Source organism: Mustela erminea, chromosome 9 (assembly GCF_009829155.1).
Source record: "Mustela erminea isolate mMusErm1 chromosome 9, mMusErm1.Pri, whole genome shotgun sequence".
NCBI classification, from domain to species: Eukaryota; Metazoa; Chordata; class Mammalia; order Carnivora; family Mustelidae; genus Mustela; species Mustela erminea.
The window spans coordinates 85,386,080-85,407,494 of NC_045622.1; the positions used below are offsets into that span (position 1 = coordinate 85,386,080).

Below are 21,415 nucleotides of genomic sequence, written 5' to 3' on the forward strand. Positions count from 1 at the left end.
GACCCTGAGATCATAACCTGAGCCAAAGGCAGAGGCTTTAACCCACTGAGCCACCCAGGCGCCCCATGAAGCTGGTAGTTTTAAATGAGCTAGGCCAGGCTGATGGCATTTATGTCATGGAAAAGGTTACTGCCGCCAGACTGGGACCTCGGGGTTGCAGTTTGGGGAACTCTTGATCCATTTCAACCCTAGAGTCTGTGAAGGGATGGACTCGACACCTAATGACCAATCAGTTTTGCCGGCGGCCCCTGATGTGTCCAGTAGAATGAAGACATCCTTCGTCCTTCCTGTTGGTGTCAAAGAAGGGGCTTCAGAGCAAGGCAGGAGCGTGAAAACCGCCTCCCACTGCAGCCTTGCCAGGGGCAACTAACAGTAATCATTACAACAGTGTCAGCTGCGGCCATCTGCTGAGTTCCCATCACGTGCCAACACGAAGCTAAGTGCTGTGTAGACATTATTTCTTCGAATCTAACTAGCATCCTGTGAGGTCAATATTGTTATCCCCATGTGCTCAGTGAGGAAACTGAGGCTCAGAGAACTGAAAAAACATGCCCAAGGTCACACAGCTGTTGAGGCTAGACATGGGGTAGGAGCCCAGAGCTGTTTGACTTCAGAGCCCACACACTTTCCACCCTTTGGCCCAGTGGGCCTTGGGGTGTCCTCCAGACTTTGGGGAGACTCAGATCCCCAGAACGTCAGAGTGTGATCTCCTCATAAAGAAGCTGACCCCGAGAAAATTTCGCCCATTCCTATCACTGCCACTGGTAAGGGAGACATTTCTATTAGGATGAAATTGAGAATTTCACACCTTTTTTTTTTTTTTTCCTGTTCTCCCCTCAAAATCAAAACAAAACCTCTGTTGATGAGATACACAGACCTGTCAGGTATGAGTCTGCCTTCGCCAAAACACTTGACTTCAAGAGATAATTACGTTTCTTATGTTTCTCAGAATCTGATTTGATTCCATTCTGAGTTTGCATCTGGTCAGGTGGGGTGGAAAATTCAGTGTCAGTTTTTACTGGGCTCCCTCCGCCTCTGGATGCTCCAGAGTCATTGGTGGCTGGGAAACAACTGGAACACCAGGAGAGGATCTGTCCCCTGCACTGTTGGTTGGTGGGTCACTGTCCAACTCTCGAAAGTCCTTGAAAGCAGGTCATACTGTCACACTGTCCTATAGCCCCGGCATGGGGATCTTTGCCTCTGGACCACCCTGAGGAAAGCCCCTTGAAAGTCAGCCGAGTACCCAACATCCAGCAAAGGCATACCCTGGAAGCTTAGAAAAAGCACTCAAGAGAATAAAAACCAGTTTATTCAGGAGGGCTGCATGGGAAGGGAGAAAGGGAGGTGTAGGACATGAAGTCTGGAGAAAACTTGGCCCACAAAACTCAGGGGGAGCAGGACATATACTTTTCTTTAGTTTTCTCTTCTCCATGTGCCCAAAGCTCTATTTCAGTTCAAGGTCTCCCTCCCTACCCCTGAGTTGAGCTATTGCGGGGTCTTACATGACGCAAAGCCTGGTGAAGGGGTGGGAAGAAGACATCAGAATCTGGTTTCAGTTTGTCTTCCTCTGACTACTCGGACTGGTGTCCCTGAGGAGTCCTTGTTTCTATCTAGTCTCCAGCTGTTAGTCCAGGAGGAGCACAGCTGGATCCAGGCCTTCTGTTTGCAAGCTCTGTCCGGACCCCTCTCCACTTCCTGACACACACACACACACACACACACACACACACACACACACACGCTATCCCTCTCGCCTGTCTAGCATCTTCCTCATATTAGCCCACCCCCACCCCCCTACCCCCTCGAGGCAGGACCTAGAGCCCCTTCTCCAGACCCATCAGCATCTAAGCCTTCCGGCTTCCCTCTGACTCTCCCACTTTCTAACCCAAGGGTGTTTAGCTCATCTAGAGGCAAAATAGTCTAAAGGAACCTCTCCTTCCAAATCTCTTCTTTCAGAATCAACTTTAGGCCTTGAGTGCTTTCAGGCTTAGGTTCTTGATATTCAAAAGCCTCAATTCAGCAGTTTTGCTATTGAAACCCCCACGAGAACTGGCTCCTGGACCATCTTCAGTGGCTGTAGCTATGGCATTCCTTCCCTGGGGCAGGAAGGCCGGGTGCCCTTGCTGCTTGGGGTAAGAGGAGGGCCCTGGATTCCAGGAATTGTGGGGAGCAGAAAGTGTTGCTTACTACAGCTACTGTATCAAAGAATTACCCCATCTCAGAAGGAAGTGGTTTTCCTTGTGGAGGACCCACTGTGTGCCAGATGTCACATTAACATACAAAATGAGTCTTTCAAACAGCCTTTGGCCTGCGGGTCTCATAGCCACCATCAGCGGGTGAAGAAAGTAGGCACAGACAGATGAGTTGCTCATGGTCAAGCAGCTGCTAAGGATCAAGCCAGGATTCAACTCTGGTTTTGTCTGATTTCAAACCCGTGCCCTCTGCGCCACACCATCCTTAGCTCAGAGTTGCAAGGCAGCGGCCTTAACTGGCTATGGGATTTTTGGACAAGTCTGTTGACCTCTCGGTTTTAGTACCCCCCTTGGTTAAGGCAAAGGGTATGGTCTCAATGTCTCCTGCTCTCTTTCCAGCTTGAACTTTTATGAGTCCCAAGGCCTTGGAAACCTTAGATAGGACCCTAGCAGTAGCTCATGGTAAGCTGACAGACCAAGATAAGCCCTGGGTTTTCACCATGGGGTTAGTCTTCAATTACCAAGTCCTCTGTTTTCAACTAAGTATGAACTGTCCTGGAAGATTTTAGTTCCTACATCAGGATGTAAAGCTCTGTGCAGCCCCATGTAGATGCCTGTTTTGCCTGGAGCAGTATCGTCTGTGTCAGCACAAGGCACTGGAGGGGGCACTGGGCAACACAACCTAGCACTGTTCGCAGGTATGGAGAGACTGGTGCGTCCACTTTGACTGGGGGCTGGCTTGCTGGTACTGGATAAAAGCCTCCAACGAGGATGGGTCGACTGTGGCCTGTCAGTCCTCCTTCCCACACCAGGCAAAGCCTGAGACCCTCTGCCCTGTCCCTCCAGGTGCAGGCTGCCCCCTTTGACCTGTATCCCTATAGTGCTCCCCTTGAGTACTATAACTAGTAACTAAGGTTACTAGAGAGGACGGCCTTGACCCACTGCCACCACCTCCCAAAAACATTGCAACTGAAACTTTGAGCAAACTACATAGTTACCTTTTTCCCTTCTACTCTTACAACCAAACTTCTAAGAAGCCTGAAGAGTGGCCCAGTCTAGTCACATCCAGGCTCCTTCTACCTCAGAGACCTCAGACCTGTTTACAAAACTGCCTTCAGTTCTGAGTCTCTGATCTCCTTCCTAGGCAGAGGGCAGGGATCCCAGAAGATGGTGTCCTTGGGTACAAGGCTGGACATCTCATGGCCACTGTCATGGAACAGGGAACTTGGAACCAGACAGCAGTTTTGAGCAATAGCTTCCAGTGAAATCCCAGTCACGACACTGCGAGCAGGAAGCCAGATTTCCAACTACATAACAAGGGAAACCAGAACGTGAGGGCTCAGAAGTCTGGGGAGCCTGCACAGAGGGAGGGAGGAAGACATAAGGGAGGTCATTCTCTCAGCCCCCAAGCATAGGACACAGGCTCTATTTTTTATATGACCCCTGTGGTTACCACAGGGCCCTGAGGATACAGCCCAGAGGCAATGGTCTGATCTCCTGTATCTGGAAAAATCTTCCAAAGAAAGGAATTCCCTTGGTACTTATCAAAAGCTCAGGATATTTAATCCATTCTTTGGTGAACAGGACAGACACAAGCATAGAAAGGCTTTTTCTTGGCTGAAAAAACTGTTGAGCATCGAATAAGCCTTCCAGGAATCAGGGATAAAAATAAGTCGTCTGTCTCTACCAAGTATCGTGAGAGAGCCTCGAAGAGAGAAGAGGGGCTCCAAACTCCAAACCCCTTTCTCTATTTTGGGAAAGGCATGTCCTTACTTGAGGGTTTATTGATAATAAGGAAGTACCAGATAATGAGTTTCAAACTCTCTACAAAACCCTCGAGTTCAGGGAGGTCCCAAGTTGTCATCATGCTGGTCAGTGAAGGGCCAAATTCACCAGCACCCCCTCGCCAACTTCAACAACAGAAGCTCTGCCCTAACCTGGGTATGTGTTCAGGTTATGTCGTAATGATTTCACGGCTACAGAAAAGTTTGCTTGAAAGCCAATAGCTACTCCAAGGCCTTATTTCACAAGGAAAATGACAAAAAATGAGGGGCAGAGACCGACTGACGTGTACAGAAAGTGAACTGCTGAATCAAGATGAGAATTTTGGTCTCCTGACTCCAGTTCACTCACCATTCATTGAGCAATACTGATTAAGGACGATTAGGTGCAAAACATTTTGCTTCATAAGGTCTAGGTACCATGGTTGCTGACACCCAAGGAGCTTAGGATCTAGTCGAGCTTCAGAGTTTGGCTCCCTGAATATGACCTTAGCATACAATATTGATTAATGCTCAGAAAATGGAAATGGGGGCACCTGGGTGGCTCAGTGGGTTGAACCTCTGCCTTTGTTCGACTCGGGTCATGATCTCAGGGTCCTGGGATGGAGTCCCTCGTCGGGCTCTGTGCTCGGTGGGGAGCCTGCTTCCTCCTCTCTCTCTCTCTCTGCCTGCCTCTCTGCATACTTGTGATCTCTCTCTGTCAAATAAATAAAATATTAAAAAAAAAAAAGAAAATGGAAATGCAGCACGGTAATGGAGCTTTCCAAGTTGACTCAGCCGGTACCCCTAGATCTGGGCAAATGTTTTCTTTCGTTCTTGTTCTGGAAAGTGAGCATTGCTGATACACTCCTAGGCTGACAGTTATTTTCTTTGAGCACTTTGCATTCCATGGTCTTCTGGGTGATGTTGAGAAGTCCAGTGTCAGTTTAAATGTCATCCCTTTGTAGATGATATGCCTTTTCCCTCTGTCTGCTTTTAAGATGTTCTCTTTGCTTCAGCAGTCTACTGTTTCAGTACAATGTTTCCAGGTGTGTGTTTCATTTATCCTGCTTGGGATACATTGCACTTCCTGAATTTAGTAATTCATTGATTTTATCCATTCTGGAAAATTCTTAGTCATTGCTTTTTAAAATATTGCCTCTTCATATTTTTTTATTGCTCTTTTATATTTTCTGTCTTATCTATTTGTGCTTCATTCTTGGTAACTCCTTCAATTCCATTTTCTAGTTTATTAATTTTCCCTTCATCTGTGGTACCTCAATTTCTTCATTCCCCAACGTGGAGTGTTTTCTTTCTGTAAGTACATTTCACCTCTGAAAGTCCTATTCGTTCTTTTTCAAATTTCCCGATCATTCCTGAGAATATCTCTGTCTAGTCATTTACTTTTTATAAACATTTTTTACCTTTCTGTTTTCTGTTTTAAACCTAGAAATCGCAAACTCTTAAGTCCTTAAAGATCTAAATCTGTTGTTTGTTTGTTTGTTTGTTTGTTTTCTCCTGACTTTCACCTATGTTTTCTGGTCTTTGGTTATGAGCTCATTTCTGCTCATCTTAATCTGTGCCATTCCTGAGAGCCTGGGTTAGGGAGCTTGCCTCCAAAAAAAACTTAAAATTGCTCCTGCCTGAGCCTGGGAGCACTACCAGCCTGCCTTCGTGGAAGGGACCAATGTCAGCCCCTCGCAGGTTGATTGTATCTCTGTTCCACTTGCCCACCCCACCCCCTTGCCTGTGCCAAGGCCTGATCTCTTATTAATCATTTACCAACATGGCACTTGTCTTCCAGGCAACCCACCTTTCATATTTGCATACTTCTACTTCTCTCTCTGGTTTCAGCTCATGGTTTGGTTTTAGTTTCCTGAGGTGTGTGCAGGGTTGCGGGGCGGGAAGGGATTGGGTGGTGCGTAGGGTCCTTGAGGTTTCTCTTAAATCTTGCAATTCCCGCTGTGCATTAAGAGGTATGTTTCATCTAGGATCTAGTTGTTAGCTCATGGGTCGGCCCTTACAAGTATGTAGTCTGCTAAAATGCTGCAGGGGAGAAGACCTCATTCAGTTCAAAGAACCCTATTTATGGATTCCCTCTGCTGCTGCTTTTTGTCCTGATGCCTTCAGGCTTAAAGTCTTGTCATCCTGTTCCTCAAGAGATCTAGCAGGCATGATACCTAAAGAAAAAGATGAATGAGAAGTACAAGTTAAGCTTTGTCTTCCCAGACAGCATTTCCAGATTTTTTCTCACTAAAGGAGGCTGTGGCTTGGCTCTCTGATCCTGTCTATCTCTGCCTGTTTTCCTTTTATCCCCTCACATGTTGATTAAAGTCTTCACTTTTGTGACAGTTCCAATCCTTTTATCTTTGAATAGTGCTTTACAGATTGTGAAATACTTACATTGACTTGCCTGATCTTCCTAGCCCCCATCCCCCTTGGAGCAACGCATCCTTGTCCCCATTTTAGAAGAGGACAGTGAGGCCCAGAGAGGTCCTCCTAACTTGCTTAGGGACATAAAGTCTATTTGTCCACAAACCGGGACTTCCACCCTTACTTACTGACTGTAAACCCATTGCTTTCACCCACTAAACCTGCTTTCCATGAATAAGAAAGTGAAATGCAATCAATGATTCATTCATTTATTCATCTACTATTTATTGATCATGCATGATATACCAGGCCCCGTGGCAAGCATCAGGATAGAGATGACAATAAAGCCCCCGCCTTCATTACACTCTACCTGGTGGCAGACAACACAGAAACAAGCAATGATCTGCCAGAGAATGACAACTGCTATGACAAAAAATAAAGCAGAGTATGGAGACAGAGTAACTAGGCCCTTGGGGGAGCATTGGGCTGGCTGAACGAGATGGAGGAAGGAACCCCGGGAAGACCTGGGAGACAGCATCCCAGGGAGAAGCAGCAGCATGTATAAAAGCCAGAGACAGGAAAGCACTTGGTTTACTCTAAGATCAGCTCAGGGACTCTATGACCACAGTGGTTCAAGCATAGGGCAGCATGGTCAGAGATGAGCTAGAAGAGGGGGCTGGGGGACTGAAGGAAGAGCTAAGGGCAGAGTTGGAGGAAGGAAGAAAAATCTGACCTGGAAGCTTGCTTTCCTTTTTCTTTTTCTTTCTTCCTTTTTTTTTTTTTTTTTTTAAGATCTTTATTTTTTTGAGAGAAAGAGCACAAGTGGGGGTGGGAGGGTGGTGAGGGGCAGAGGGCAGAGGGATAAACAGACCGGCCACTGAGCACAGAACCTGACACAGGACTGGATCCCAGGACCCCGAGATCACGACCCACAACAAAGTCAGATGCTTAACCAACTGCGCCACCCAGGTACCCCGCGCTTCCCTTTTCAGTAAGAAAAACCTGTATGTTGATCAACACTGTGTTTTAACATATCTTCCTCTGTTGCTTGTCCCTTTCACAGGCATACAGGTTTTCCCAGCTTCCTGAAATGGTCATGGGCTCTCCCCCTCCACCTGTACCTCCCCGGACTGGCCCTGTGGCTGTTGCTTCTCTCAGGCGGTAACACATTCCTTTCTTGGCCTTGTCGGGAATGTCGGGATAGGATTTGGTCCCGTGTACTCTGACCCGACAGATTTCCTTCATGCCTGCCCCCATTCAGGGTGCATCCCCTGTACAGATAACCATGTGCTTGGGACACCCCGAGTACTATGAAGGAAGTGGGGGCACACAGAGGGTTGACCAACTTTCTTTTCATTTGAAATGGAATGTCCTGTAGAACGCACAATTGAAGAAACCCAGGGTCAACAACCCATTCCTTGACCTGCGACATCTGAAAATTATTCCAACTCAGGCCACTACAATGGCTGCCTCCAGTCTGGGCAGCTCCAGGCACATGTGTGCGCCCCGAAGCCCCTTTGTCATTTAGGGGTGGTGTCCAAAAGGCCAGCAAGAGGCATGTCTAGGCACCCACCCTCACTCTTGACTCCCAGGAGGCTGAGAGCACAGGAACTCAGATATGTATAAAGAGATAAACTCAGAAAGCTACAACTCAGATATGATAAAGATATTGTCTTTTTTCTGTAATGATCTGACAAGCCTGTGTTTTAAATAAAGATAAGCGAGAAAGAAAAAACCCAGTGAGCACTGAGGGATGCTGGAATAGACATCGGGTCCAGGATTAAGAAACAAGGGTCCAGGATTAAAGAAACAGCTGGGCCCGGGGGTAGGGACAGGCCAGTGCCCTGGCCCTCCTTCCCCAGCCTCCCCCTGACATGCTGGCCACACCCTATCTGGGGATCACAGGTCTGACCTTTGTGGAATAGTGAAGAAAAATGAGTTCCCCACCCCAGAAATGACCCTGCCCTAATTTCCAGCGGTTTCGAACACCAAGCTGTGTGTAGACACCAGCTCCTGACCGCAGTGAGCCCGGGGTGGGGTGGGAAGCCACAGACCAGGTTCCAGCCTACCCCGCCACATAACCCTAGGCAAGTCGCCTCAACTCGTGGGCCCCCTGTTTCCTTCTCTGTAAAATGAGGGGCAAGGGTCTAACTGATGGCAGAGACTCGGGGATTCCTCCAAGGGGGCTGAGTGTATGGAACAGAACCTGGGAATTTTCCTGGGAAGGGTTTTCTAAACTCGTAGCAGATACCTGGGAGAGTATGTGGGAAGCCAGGGAAGTCGGGGAGCAGCCAGGAGAAAGAGGGGAGGCAGCGAGAAAGGAAAGGAGACCCCACACTACCGAGCCCTCAGCACCCACTCTGAAGCAGAGTTCGCTCATGCCGGCCTCTGTGTTTCACCCTCCCTGGGCAGTGCTGGGGGCTTTAATTACTGCTGAGAGCTCTAATGGGACAAGCTTCAATGGGACAACAAGCTCTAATGGGACAGCAGTCATCTGTGGTCCATTTGCTAAGGGCCAGTGTCCCTTTCTTATTTCTTCTCTCAACCCTCCGTCTCTTCCCACGCCCTTCCACACTGTCTGCCGTCTTGCCGGATACCAGCAGGTCACTGCTTTCCGTTTAGGCTCAGAGGATTAGAGCAGGGAGGAGCCTTGGACAGGGGGTCATCCACCCCCTTTGTTTCACAGACCGGGAAACTGAGGGAAGAGGAAGGAAGGGCAGGGGAAGGAAGCTAGGACCCAGACTCTGCCTCTCTGCCCAGCTGCCTTGCTGTGGCTCTGTTCTGTTCCAACAGTGACAGACCCTCTGCTGCTCAGAGGGTGGCCATATGGGCTGGCAGCCTGCCACCTGCTGTGGCCGCTTTTGCCTCCTTCCACTTTAATTTTAGGAGAGCCTGAAGTCCCTCTGTGAAGGGGAGGATAGAGACTGGCTAAAGCGCCCTTTATTAGAGGGGGAGAGGCTGGCCCCCGTGGCGCCCCGGCAGCCCTCTTCTTGCTGCCTTTCTGAGCACTAAGTGGAAATACGATGTGTTTAATGGGCTGGATTCTCTGCTTGCCTGTGGGACCAAAAAAAAATTAAATTAAATTTAAAAAAAGTGCTTGTCATTCATAACGCTTAGGAAGTGCTAGGCTCCTGGTTCCAGGAGCAGCCCGAGTCTCGGACTTCTTGCTGCCACCAGCAGCAGCAACAGCAACAGTGGCAGCAATAGCAGGGAACGTGGTCCTCGGATGCCCTCCCGGGTCACCAGCCCCGCTGCGGGGTTGGGGGGTGGGGTGGGGACGTACCCTCCAGACGGAGGCTTCTCATTGGCTGATGATGATGTCATCCCTTCCCAAGCCGACCATCCCCCTGCTAATACCCAGCGCTAATTGCCTGGCTTATTTTTATGTGGAAATTAAGTGGGCTACTCCCCAGAGACACAAGAGCCACCCTCAGGGGAACACTGACCTTGAATATCTAAAAATGACTCCAGCTCCGTCCACCACCACGGCCGCTCCAGGTCTGGGCCCGCTGGCCTCCTTTGTGACTTGGGGGGCAAATCCAGGCCTGAGGACCGCACCCTTGTGGGGCTTGGAGGTCACCCGCGGCTCCCAGAGGTGACCCCAGAGGTGACAGGCGGGCGGGAACTTCTGGGTGGTGCTGCGGCGGCAGGTATGGGGAGCGGCTAACGCAGCCCCTCTGCACCCGCAGGTCCACCTCGGACGTGGGCAGCAAGACCAGGATGGCCGAGTCCGCGGGGCCTGAGCCCGCCCAGCTGCACGACAGCGCCTCCTTTGCGCAGGTGTCCAGAGGCCCCGTGTCCGTGGCGCAGTTGGATCAGTCGGCTTTAAATTACTCAGGTGGGCAAGAGGAGAAACGCCTGGAAAAAGCCGCGCTGCACCCCAGCCGCACCCCAGTGCTGTGTGTGTGCTCTTTGCACTGCCCTGCCCCCCACTTCCACATTCACCACCTGCTACCTGTCATACTCAGCAGTCAACAAGACAACTGTATCCGACTTCAGTAGCCCCGGCCTGCAGAGCTATTGTTCTGTCTCTTTAAAGAAAAATCTGAAATATGACAAAATAGGAAGAAAAATGTTATAGGCAGGGCATCCATTAACATTTGCCAGACTTCAGGGTTTCTTTGTAATTATACGTATCTTTAAAGCATTACAGATAGAACTATCCAGCCCTTTATCATTCCCCCTCTACCCAGAGGTAATCCCAATCCTTAAACTGAGGGTGTTAACTTTTTTGCTACATGGGTATGTATATGCAGGTGTGTCTGTTCATGCTGTTGGTATTTTACATGTACACAAGTGACATCAAACTGTGCCTTTTCCTCTGCCTTTGTTTTCTTGACTCAGCCTTGGGTTCAAGATGGGTAGGTACGTGTAGCTCTAATTCAGTTTTTGAAACTGCCATATGGATTCAATGATACCTTGTGCCATAGTTTTCCTTTCCCCTAAGGAAGGACATGTGGGTTGTTTCCAATTTTTTGCTGTTACAAACAGTGCTGAAATGAACATCAAGGTTTATCCATGCCCTAAGTGATTTTCTGAGTCTTTTCAGAGCACAACTTCTAGGCTAAAACTGCAAGCACTAGGTTCCCAGCACTTACTAAAGCATTCACAGTGTCCAGAAATTCCATCAGTGGAATCCATCCCTTTTGGCTCCTTTTCTTGCCTTTTTAAGCATACCTCTTTCTCCTAGGAGGAAAAAATATCTGGACACTGAGATGTCCCTTCTTGCCAGTAGGTCCGGGGCGTTGGGATGGGGCTGGGGGATTTGCAAGGGGAGTTGCGCCATCATTTCTCTAGAAAACCGGGTCTGCATCCCAACAGATGACTGTGCCGGTGGGCGGGGCTAGGACTGCAGGTGGAGGTCCCCTCCGCACCTCATGACCCCTCTCCCCATGCCAGAGCTCCCCCTCCCCTCCGCTGTTTCCCAGCTTCCCTCAGCTTGTGCAAAGGCCAGCCCAAGAGGTGGGGCGCTGGTCTAATCTTCCCCACGCATCTCCCCCACACCAGGTAATACGGTGCCGGCAGTGTTCGCCATCCCAGCTGCCAACAGACCCGGCTTTACCGGCTACTTCATCCCGACGCCTCCCTCATCCTACAGGAACCAGGCCTGGATGTCCTATGCAGGAGAAAATGAGCTCCCCAGCCAGTGGGCTGATTCGGTGAGACCCTTGCTGATTCCCTCACAATCTTAACCTGCTGGACGCGCTCAAGGGAGGAAATGGATGAGAGGTTGAGACAGTGTTTTATCTCAACCCGCTTCCCACTAACCAGGTGGCTAACGTCCGTCATTTGAGAGGAGACAGAGTGGTCAGGTGGGATGTCTTGTGACCTCCCTCAAGAGGGACTTGAGACCCACCTTCCAGTCCAGGTTCCACTTCCTAGCCGGGGTGACCTTAATCAAATAAATTTTTATTACCACTATAATTTTTTGAGTGTTTTCTATGTGCCAGACACCATGTTAGATATTTTATTTGTATTACCTTATTTAACAATTCCCATGATGTGGAAACTGAGGCCCAGTCAGGTGACCTGTCTAGAGTCACACAGTTGTAGGAAGGTGCTAAGGCCAAAATTCAAACCTGCATCGCTCTGGCTCCAAAGCCTTTATTAATTTTGTTCCTTTTATTTTTGTTTTTATTTTTTTAAGATTTTATTTATTTATTTGAGAGGGAGAGAGTCAGCATGAGCCAGGGGGAGGAGCAGAAGGAGAGGGAGAAGCAGATTCCCCACTGAGCACGGAGCCCAATGCGGGGCTCAATGCTGGGACCCTGAGATCATGACCTGAGCTGAAGGCAGATGCTTAACCAACTGAGCCACCCAAACATCTTGTGTTCCTTTTAGTTTTAAAATTCTTTAAAAATTATAGATGAAATACCAGAACATATAGTTTTAGGAAGTCAAGATTGAATTACTTTGCAAGTAGATCCTAAGGCATTCTGCTTGACTTCCAGCAAAGGACCGTCTTATCAGGACGCCTGGTTCCATCCTCCATCATAAGTAGGCGTATATGGATGGCACAGTGGATCTGGCCTAGCGGACACCAAAGAGGGGTAGCAACACGTTGAACCTGGATAATCACACCCAAACCTGCCTCTGAGTCACTTGTCAAGGGCTGCTAAGTGAAAAAAATCAAGCAAACAAAAAGAGCACAATGATGGCCTCCAGTGTGGGTTGCCCCATCCCTCCGTGAGACCATCCACTATGATAAGAAAGGCAGGAGTTCTCCCAGGCTCAACCTGAGGGTTCCCTAATGCTGTGTGTCATTTTAGGGTTTGGTCTCAACATTTGAAATATATTCTAGGTTTAGCAAACATGCTGAGGCCCAAGGCCCAGGTCATTTTTCTCCCTGTCCAAACCCCTGGGCTCCATACTTTCTACCTCCGCAGGTTCAACTCAGCCTTGGTGCTGGTGTCTGTTCTTATCACAGAGATGCCACATCTGAATGCCATCAGCGGGGTAAAGCTAACCTATATAAATTAATTTTCCTGATAATCAAAGCTTATCCTTTTAATTTTCAAAGCACTTAAAGTATATACTATGTTGCATTAAAAAATAATTCTGGAATGAATTTATCCTTCCTTCCTTCTTTAAAAGAGGAACACAATTGAATTTGTCTCTAGCAAATGATCCGACATCATCATTATGCCTTACTATACTTAAATGACATTTGTAAGATGCCCTCTGATGGTAGGATGATTGCCAACACCACACATCTCCCAACTACTATTTTTGCAGTTACTACAAGCCTCAATATGTTTTTTCTCTTTTTTTCCAACCTTGTTCCCAGCCAGACCATCTATCGCTGTCAGTGTCCCTGCTTCCACAGATATACTCACCCTTAAACATGCTTCTCCTAATGGGCTGTTATCTGCAAATGAGGCATATCTGAGCACATTGGAATTGTTTGTCGAGTTGGAGTAAATAAGCTTTAAGAATAACTGTAGGGAATCCCTATTGTTAGGTCTACAAATCTTGATGTGAGACTTTATGGCTTCTGTTTTGGTGGTTTGTGGGCCTTCCGCTTCCTTTGTCATGCTCGGCTATTTTAAACAGCTGAAATCACTGGGTATGCGTTGATCAGTTCAGAGCTTACTTGACTCCATAATTCCACTTACAATCTAAACATACTGTGTGCTTTTCAGAAAACAGATGATACTTAACTTGTGACAATTAGGCAGTAAGCCTCTAGCTTTGTCGGTTCACTCTCTGCATGGAAAGTTCCACTGTGTACTCTGCAGGAGTCAGTGGAAATACCTTCCAGAACTTCGGCCCTTGCCCTCAAGATAATAGCTTAGCCAGGTTTAGGGCCCCTTCAAGAGGCTTTGGGGTTCACAGTGCCTTAAAGATGAACAGGAACCCAGCAAACCAAAACCCAGCCTTCCTAACAGGATGATTCGACCATCCTGGGTCCATTCCTGTCAGTGCGAAGGAGAGTTCGTTTCCTATCATTTGTATTTAAGAGGAACATGATCACTGTGGCTTAAATGGGTCTTTCCTGGAGCCCCGTTACCACCTACAGTTAAGCAGGGTGGCGGTTCTGCACATGGAGCATAGTAGCCAGGAACCACAGCAGGGGGATTTCTCTCACGTGAATTAAAGTACAGAAAGCTGTACTCAGCTCAGAAGGGAACCAGTTCTGAAGGCTCAGAGGGACCAGTTGGCAGCCTGAGAAATTGGGGCAGGGATGGTGTCCACTTCCACATCCAGATGAGAAGGAGGAAACCCCTCCCCCATCATTTGGGTGTCTGACCTTCCTGATCCCCAGCTATGCAGACATGCAGAGCTAGCTCAGACCAAATCACTTCAACCTAGGCCTGACTAATAGAAATCATCCTCGGCGCTGGATGGGGAAGGGTTGGGAGGGGTGTGCTGTGATCAACAGGTGATGCCTGCCCTGGGCACTGCCTAGGAAATGAGTAGCATTTTGGCCAGCAAGATGTGATGGCTCCAGCCTGGATCTAATATTAGGGGAGAAAGACTTTCTCATCTGCTCGTCTTCTCCACTCCACTGGAGTGGAAGTCAGGCATCCCTGGCCTGTGCCAGCCACTGGCACCAAGATGCTTGACGCAGAGAGCTGAGGGGTCTCGAGAGTCGGACCCTGACTCTTAGCTCCAACTGAACTTGAAATGTAGGGAGAGGGGATACAACAGCTTCCCTCACAAATATAGGGCACCATCTCGTCATCCTTCAGTGATTTTCAGACCGTGTTCCTTAGAACCCCAAGTTCTGAGAGACTCCCTACTGTGTACCATGCATAATTCTGGGCACTGGTGCACAGTGACAAGCAAGACACCATTCTGCCTTTAGGAAGTTGATGGCCTGAGACGGGATGACATCATGAGCAATGACTGACTCTAGAGAAACTGCCTGGAAGCACCTTCCAGGAAGCCCTCGGCTAATGTAGGGCAGGGGAGGCTGTCCTGGAAAAAGTGACCTTTGAGCTGAGACCTGATGTGTTGGTCCTCTGTCCTGGTCTTGGCTCTGTTTCCCCACAACCGCTTATACATTCCCAGCACTTGTGGCCCAAGGACATAGACAGTTCGACCCTGGTTTTCCTCTAAGATGCAAGGGAAAAACATACAGAAATATGTACTGCCCTTGTGTAGAAACACCCACCATTAGCACCCATTTGCCACTTTGCCTTTCTTTGACAGGTCTTGGGAAATTGAAGCCTCAAACTTTGGGACATCGATTCTACCACTTCTTCCCTCACTCAGGCCCTAACCTAGCCCATTGAGGTAGCCTCAGAACTCTCTCGACCTCCAGTGGGTTTACTTCCAGTGTCCTTTCTAAAATATAGGCCCCTCCTCTGCCTACACCCACTGGTGGCCCCAGGCCAGGCGTCAGGTGTGCATCTCAGAAAGCTGCCTGTTTGCGGGGCGGGGGGGTGGGGGTGCTGTCAGAACATCTCAGGCGGAGTAGAGGGAGGCTGCTCTCCTGGTGTACATTCGCCCATCCAAAATTTCTGACTCATCACCCAACCCCATCCTCCTCCATCCTCACCAGGGAGACAGGTGTCTCTGTAAAGAATGGGAACATGCCGTATTGCTGAGAAGCATGCCATAGAAAACTGCACTCTGTAGCCTGGCATTCGGTGGCTTTCTGATCCGGCCCTACCTGTCTTGTCTTCCCTGAGCTTCTCCCATACCCCGTATGTCCTCTCTGGTCAGTCCGAACTCTTCGAAGCTTCCTGGACACACCGTCCTCCACACGTACCCCTGTGCCTCTGTCTTTGTTTTTCCTCTGCTGGAAAACCCCTCCTACCTTGACCTCCTGGCCACAGCCCGTTCGTTTATCTTCCGGACCCAGCTAAGCTGCATCTCCCTGAAGGCTGCCTGACTCCCCACACGTGTCCCTTCCCCACAGCGCCCTGTGCCTCCGTTGCCCACAGGCACGCATCCCACAGGGGTCTCGCTAACATTATGGGATAAAAAGGCCTTTTGTGAGTTGTTCTGGAACACCATCCCCACCTGTGGCACTGTTTCTGTGGGAAAGTTTATCTTGAATTCCAGATCACTGACATGTCCTTATCACCAAAAGTGTCTGTATCTGTAAGCATCAAAGTATGTGTCTTCCACATTGAATAAAAAGAGAAAAATCTTCAAGGAACCCAGGTCACCTCCCAGATCTGAGACAGTGCAGGCATAACTCCCAGCCCCTGGCGTCAGACATTACTGCTCCAAGCGTGTCTCCGTGGCCTGTTAACCGTGTCACCCACGATTGTGACACTCTGCTTTGGTGTCCTCCCCTGTAAAATAAGGACCACAGTATCTGCCTCTGAGGTTGTTGCTTTGAGAATTAAACGAGATAAGGTGTGGGAAGCCCTGAGCACAGGGCTTTCCTTCCGTGTCAGCAGTCTCCTGTCGATGATCCATGAGCTCTTTGCGGTCCACGAAGAACAACACTTGTTTGCTGGATTGTGTCATGTTAAAGCTAGGCAGGTAGATTCAGGTGTAGACTCAGGTACATGCCAGTTGCTTGTAGCAAGGTTCAAAACCCCTACTTCGTTCATCCACCCAGCGTATCCAGTGAGTCCAAATTACCTGTGTTCTGAGCAGACTCCAGGTTTTATATATGGACAATGGTGTGTGGTCTCCATTTTCTTCTGAAGCTCTTCCTGGCTTCAGTCCCCACCCCTGCGTCTAGTACCAAGCGTGTCCTGTGACTGGAGCCCCTTCCTTTTTTTTTTTTTTTTTAAGATTTTATTTACTTATTTGGCAGACAGAGATCACAAGTAGGCAGAGATGCAGGCAGAGAGAGGAGGAAGCAGGTTCCCTGCTGAGCAGAGAGCCTGATGCGGGGCTCAATCCCAGGACACTGGGATCATGACCTGAGCCAAAGGCAGAGGCTTTAACCACTGAGCCACCCAGGTGCCCCTGGAGCCCCTTCCTAATCCTGGACCCTTCCCTTCTCTCCTGACATCCTCTGCAGGTTCCCCTCCCAGGGTACATCGAGGCTTACCCCCGATCACGATATCAGCAGAACTCTCCGTCCAGACTCCCTCGCCAGTACAGCCAGCCCGCAGGCACGCACCCCAGCCTGGAGCAGGCGCCGGGGCCGTCCACGGCGGCCTCGCAGCAGAGCCTGGCCGAGAACGACCCATCGGACGCGCCCTTGACCAACATCTCCACTGCAGCCCTGGTGAAGGCCATCCGGGAGGAGGTGGCCAAGCTGGCCAAGAAACAGACAGACATGTTTGAGTTCCAGGTCTAATACCTCCGCCCCGTGGGACTTCCAGACTCCAAGGAAACAGTCTTCCGGTGCCTCGGCCTAACCTGCTGGGACTTGAGGCGCAGACCCTGTAGGAGTCATTCTCACCCTCTGAAAAGGTGAACACTGGGGCTTCTGGGCCACCAAGGACACTCTTGGCCAACTGGATTCTTGGCTTCTTCTGCTGATTGTACATCAAGAAGTCCCTGCGTGGGACCCCATGTTTGATAGTCTGTAAAGTTAAATGTTTGAACTGTGGGTGTATTTCCCTACGGAGCCTTAGTCACAAGAAACACTAACTGATCTGCAGATCCCTGTCCAAGGCCACATTTTAATAAGTCACCGGAAGGGGGAGAACATTGCTCTGTCTTCGGTGAGTTCTGCATGTTAACCCTGTTTCTGTGTTAAAGGCGATGTAGGCATCTGATTAAGCGCCAGACCGCACACTCTCTCTCATTCAGCCGTGACTGTAATCATTAGTCACCTCCGGTCCGTCAAGGAGGCGTTGACTCCAGCCAAGAAACTCGAGCCCTTTTCTTTTAAAGGTTCAGATTCAAAGTCAGATGAATTGGATGAAAATCCGGTACTGTCTATGGCTCTACCTATAAATAGTCCTGACCCTTTTTTCCTCCCGTTCATTAAACAAAGGCCGAGGAAGAGAGAAGATTGAGGGGGAATGGTGGGTTTGGGTTGACAGATTTTTGGAAAGGTGTTACCGTTTTGGAACTTAAGTGCCCTGCAAGGTCGTGTCTAACTGAAAGAGGATGCTAAGAGCTTTGAGGATTATACAAAAAAATCAGTCATCCATCTGAGGTCTTTCTTTGCCCGGCAATGAAGGTGGTCTGAGAACAAAGCTTCTCTCTCCTTTGAGATAAGAGAAATATCAACGTTTACAGGAAAACCTCTGTCTCTTCAACAGCGACGTCCAGCGTGTGCTGCCCAGGGACAGAGAAGGACAGAGTAACTGACGCCTGTTCCGAAGCAGAAACAGTGAATCCCCGGTCTCCCCCTCCCCTGGCTGCAGCCTCTGTTTATAGAAGCTTCTGAATGTAGAAAATCTGTTGATTTACGTTTAGATGTAAATACCATTTTTAAAAGTGTATGGAGTTTGCCAGTTCCCTCTGTCCCCGCCCCCACAGTCAACGGATGCAGGAGGACATTGGCTTACTTTAGGACCGCCACCTGGTAAATGGCACTCCCTGGCATGGTGAGGCGGTCTCCAGAGCTCTGGGTGGACACTGCCTCACAGCCCCGAGGCACCAGCTGCTGACCGTCAATGCCTAAGCAAACCAGCCACCAACTTCAGGTGGCCCCAAGGAGGGAAACTTCTGGCTCCCTCACCAGCTCTGGTGGGGGCCTCCTTGGTGTCTTGTTGGAGAATGAGGTCCTGTCCTGCGTTCACCCATAACCCATCTAGCTTCAGCTGTGTCCATGCCTTCTGAGCCCATCTTGCCATTTTTTCCTCATGAGTTTCTTTGGTCTTTACTGAGAGAAGGTGGAAATTTAAAAGTTGAGAGACGAGTAGGAGTGGAACTGATTAGAAAGGAGATTCAAACTGTCAAAGCACAGACTTTTCAAAGAAGCTGTTTTTATTTCCCAATGGCAAATTGCCCTTTCTGGAAAGTTCCAGAGATGATGTGTCATGGAATCCCCCCAAACAAGTCTCTTGTTCGGATGATATTAGGTAGTGTCCTTTTGGTATGCTGGTCGATCTTTCATAGTGTTAGTTTTTTGTTACTTAAAAAAAAAAAATCAGCTATAAATAAAATGTATTTTTGTAATTTCCATGTGTATATATGGTATATTTCTACCAATGGCCAGTTGTTGTAGTCCAAAACCTAAATCAGCTTGCAAAACACTGTGGATGGTGCAAGATTTTATTGACAGATTAACACAACGCCTAAGTCTATCCAAATAGGTATTCAATGCACTTGAATGAACAAAGAGCCAAAGAAACTCAGCCTTTTCATGCAAATGGTATGAGTCTGATAAAGTCAGCCACATTGTCCCGCCTTATCAATAATATTAATATTTCATCAGTGCAATGATATCAACCCAGTACTTTGTCTACTTGGTAAATGCCTGGATATCCTGTATGTGAAAATGAAGTTTCAAGACCTTAGTGTGATGAAACTAGACACTTCAAAGCCAGTGTCCGAGCTTTGGATGTTCCAGTGACTTACGGAGAATGAGCCTACAGCTAGTAGTGGTGCGGCTCCAGCTTGCTCAGAGGATGGAGAAACAAATCATTGCAGTCTTTGCAGAACCCCAGGAAGTACTGAGTTAGTCAACTGAGATGACTAAAAATATAGCGTGCTAAATCAGACACACTCGTAAACTAGACACCACAGGTTTAAGAAAAGTATATGGGAGGAAAACCTTAAACTGAAAAGAAATCAATCTGTTCATGATTTTTCCAGCACCAGGGAAACAGCTGCCATTTTTAGATTTTCTGTGACTGGTAAATTATGTGGTCCCTTCTCTGAAGAGACTCCTGACCTCGTGGAGGGGACAGATGCCTGGACAGCTGATTGTGAGCAAAGACAGATGGGCAGAAGTGCCTCATGGAAGTGAAAATAGAGTTCTGTGAGAGCCCAGAGGCTCTACGTTCCTCCTGACCTTCCAGACGGTTAAAGAAGCCACGAAGGACCTTGGCAGTCTCGGAGAAGACTTTCTGGAAAAGCAAAGCAACCTGCTTGAGGATTCCAGCCCAAGCCTGCTGATTCATGATTCAACTTGCTTTCCATTTCACCACGCTGCCTGCACGCTCGTCTGTGACGCGTTTCTTGAACTGTGCTAGGAAGTTTAAACAGTAGACCAGGGTCAGATGAGGGACGCCCTACATTCTCGTGAAGAGAAAAGATGATTGGATATGTAGAGGAATTCAGATAAAGTGTATAGAGGACGATGCGTTTGTGGCATAATAAACATTTTTCAGAACTTGTTTTGATGTGAGTTTTCTGCATTCCTGAAAAGAAATGCATTTTGGCTTTTTCCAGAGAGTCTTCAAGGAAATGGTGCTCTCCTCAGCTGCTGATGTTCAGGACTACAGGGGTACATTCCTCTCTCGGTGCCATGGATCCAAAGGAGCAGGAAGGGAGGCCATGTGTCATGTTGGGGCCACAGATTCTATGCTTTGCCTTAGGGAAGGCTGCCCCATGTGCAGAAGCCTGACAGTCTGTCGGGTGCCCAGGTACCTAGGATCTGAGATGGCAGTGATTACCTACTGAGCCAGAAGTGCCCTCTTTCAGGGTGTGCTGTGGGCTTACTGTTGTGTCCCACCTCCATTCATACGTTGAAATCCTAACCCCAACGTGATGGTATTAGGAGGTGGCGCCTTGGGGGGGGGAGCGGGGGGGGGGGGGTAGTTCAGTTATGAGGGTGGAGTCCTCATGAATGGGATTAGTGCCCTCATAAAAGGGATCCCAGAGAGCCTACTGCCTTCTTTTTTTGCCACATGAGGCTACAGTAGGAAGTCAACAGTTGCAGCTCTGAAAAGGGTTCTCACCAGACCCCAATCCCACTGATCTTGTAGGTCTGGGCTCCAAAGGTATGAGAAATAAATTTCTGTTGTTTAAAGGTCACCCAGTCTGTGGTACTTCGTGATGGCAGCCTGGACCAACTGAGACCGGGTGGATTATGTTAAGAATCAATTCTCTGGTCCCGGAGGTTATATTGTTTATTTGCTAATTTAAAAATTCAGCCAAAAGGCGTGTCTTTTCTTAGTAGTCTTGATGGAAGAACGGATAGGAAATTGTTAGATTTGTAACTTAAAAAAAAAAGAAAATCAGAGTACAGATGGAGGAAGATAGGAATTTAAATATCTAACTAAAAAGAAATGTTTCTCTAACTGGCAGAAATTAGAGAAACGGATCAAAAAGTTAAACACTGATTGTAGAAAAACAAGCTTTTTTCTACGTGAGGCACCTTTTTCTACTCAGGAACTCAATGTTTAATGAATACAGTAACAGATTCTATTTCTAGGTCTGAAAACATAATTTCAACTTAATCTCTTCCTTCTCCCACACCCCAGAAAATAGTTTGGACCTTGCTTACAAAATACAGCCAAACACTTTTAGGGAAATAGAGTAATTTAACTTGGAGCAGTCATTGACTTGGGTCCAGGGGGTAGAAATTAAATTCTTCTCTGCAGACCAGCCTTAAAGGTATTCTAGTCAAAGACCTTTGCAAGGACTAGAAACCTATTCAGACTTGCTCAAAAGTGTCGGGGGTGTTGGAGAGAATACAGGGCCATTTCACAGACACTAACCACAGCAGCCATCCGGGAAAGGGCTGGAGACAGCCAGCTCACTCGTTCTCTCTCGCATCCTCTCTCCATATGGACTTTCCTGTTTCTCTCTGCACGTCAGCTCAGTTCT

General features: G+C 48.4%; 1 protein-coding gene across 2 annotated transcripts in view; it reads left to right on the forward strand.

The window, feature by feature from the left end:
• The window catches only part of KIAA1549L (KIAA1549 like), a 251,026-nt gene extending 230,686 nt beyond the window's left edge, over positions 1–20,340 (forward strand). For both annotated transcript variants that reach the window (XM_032358749.1, XM_032358750.1), the window contains 4 exons: positions 7,389–7,486; positions 10,015–10,163; positions 11,333–11,484; positions 16,758–20,340. In XM_032358749.1, the coding sequence (XP_032214640.1) occupies positions 7,389–7,486; positions 10,015–10,163; positions 11,333–11,484; positions 16,758–17,039 (681 nt within the window). In that variant the 3' untranslated portion in view covers positions 17,040–20,340. The remainder of the gene's footprint in view (positions 1–7,388; positions 7,487–10,014; positions 10,164–11,332; positions 11,485–16,757) is intronic.
• Positions 20,341–21,415: the final 1,075 nt, after the last annotated feature.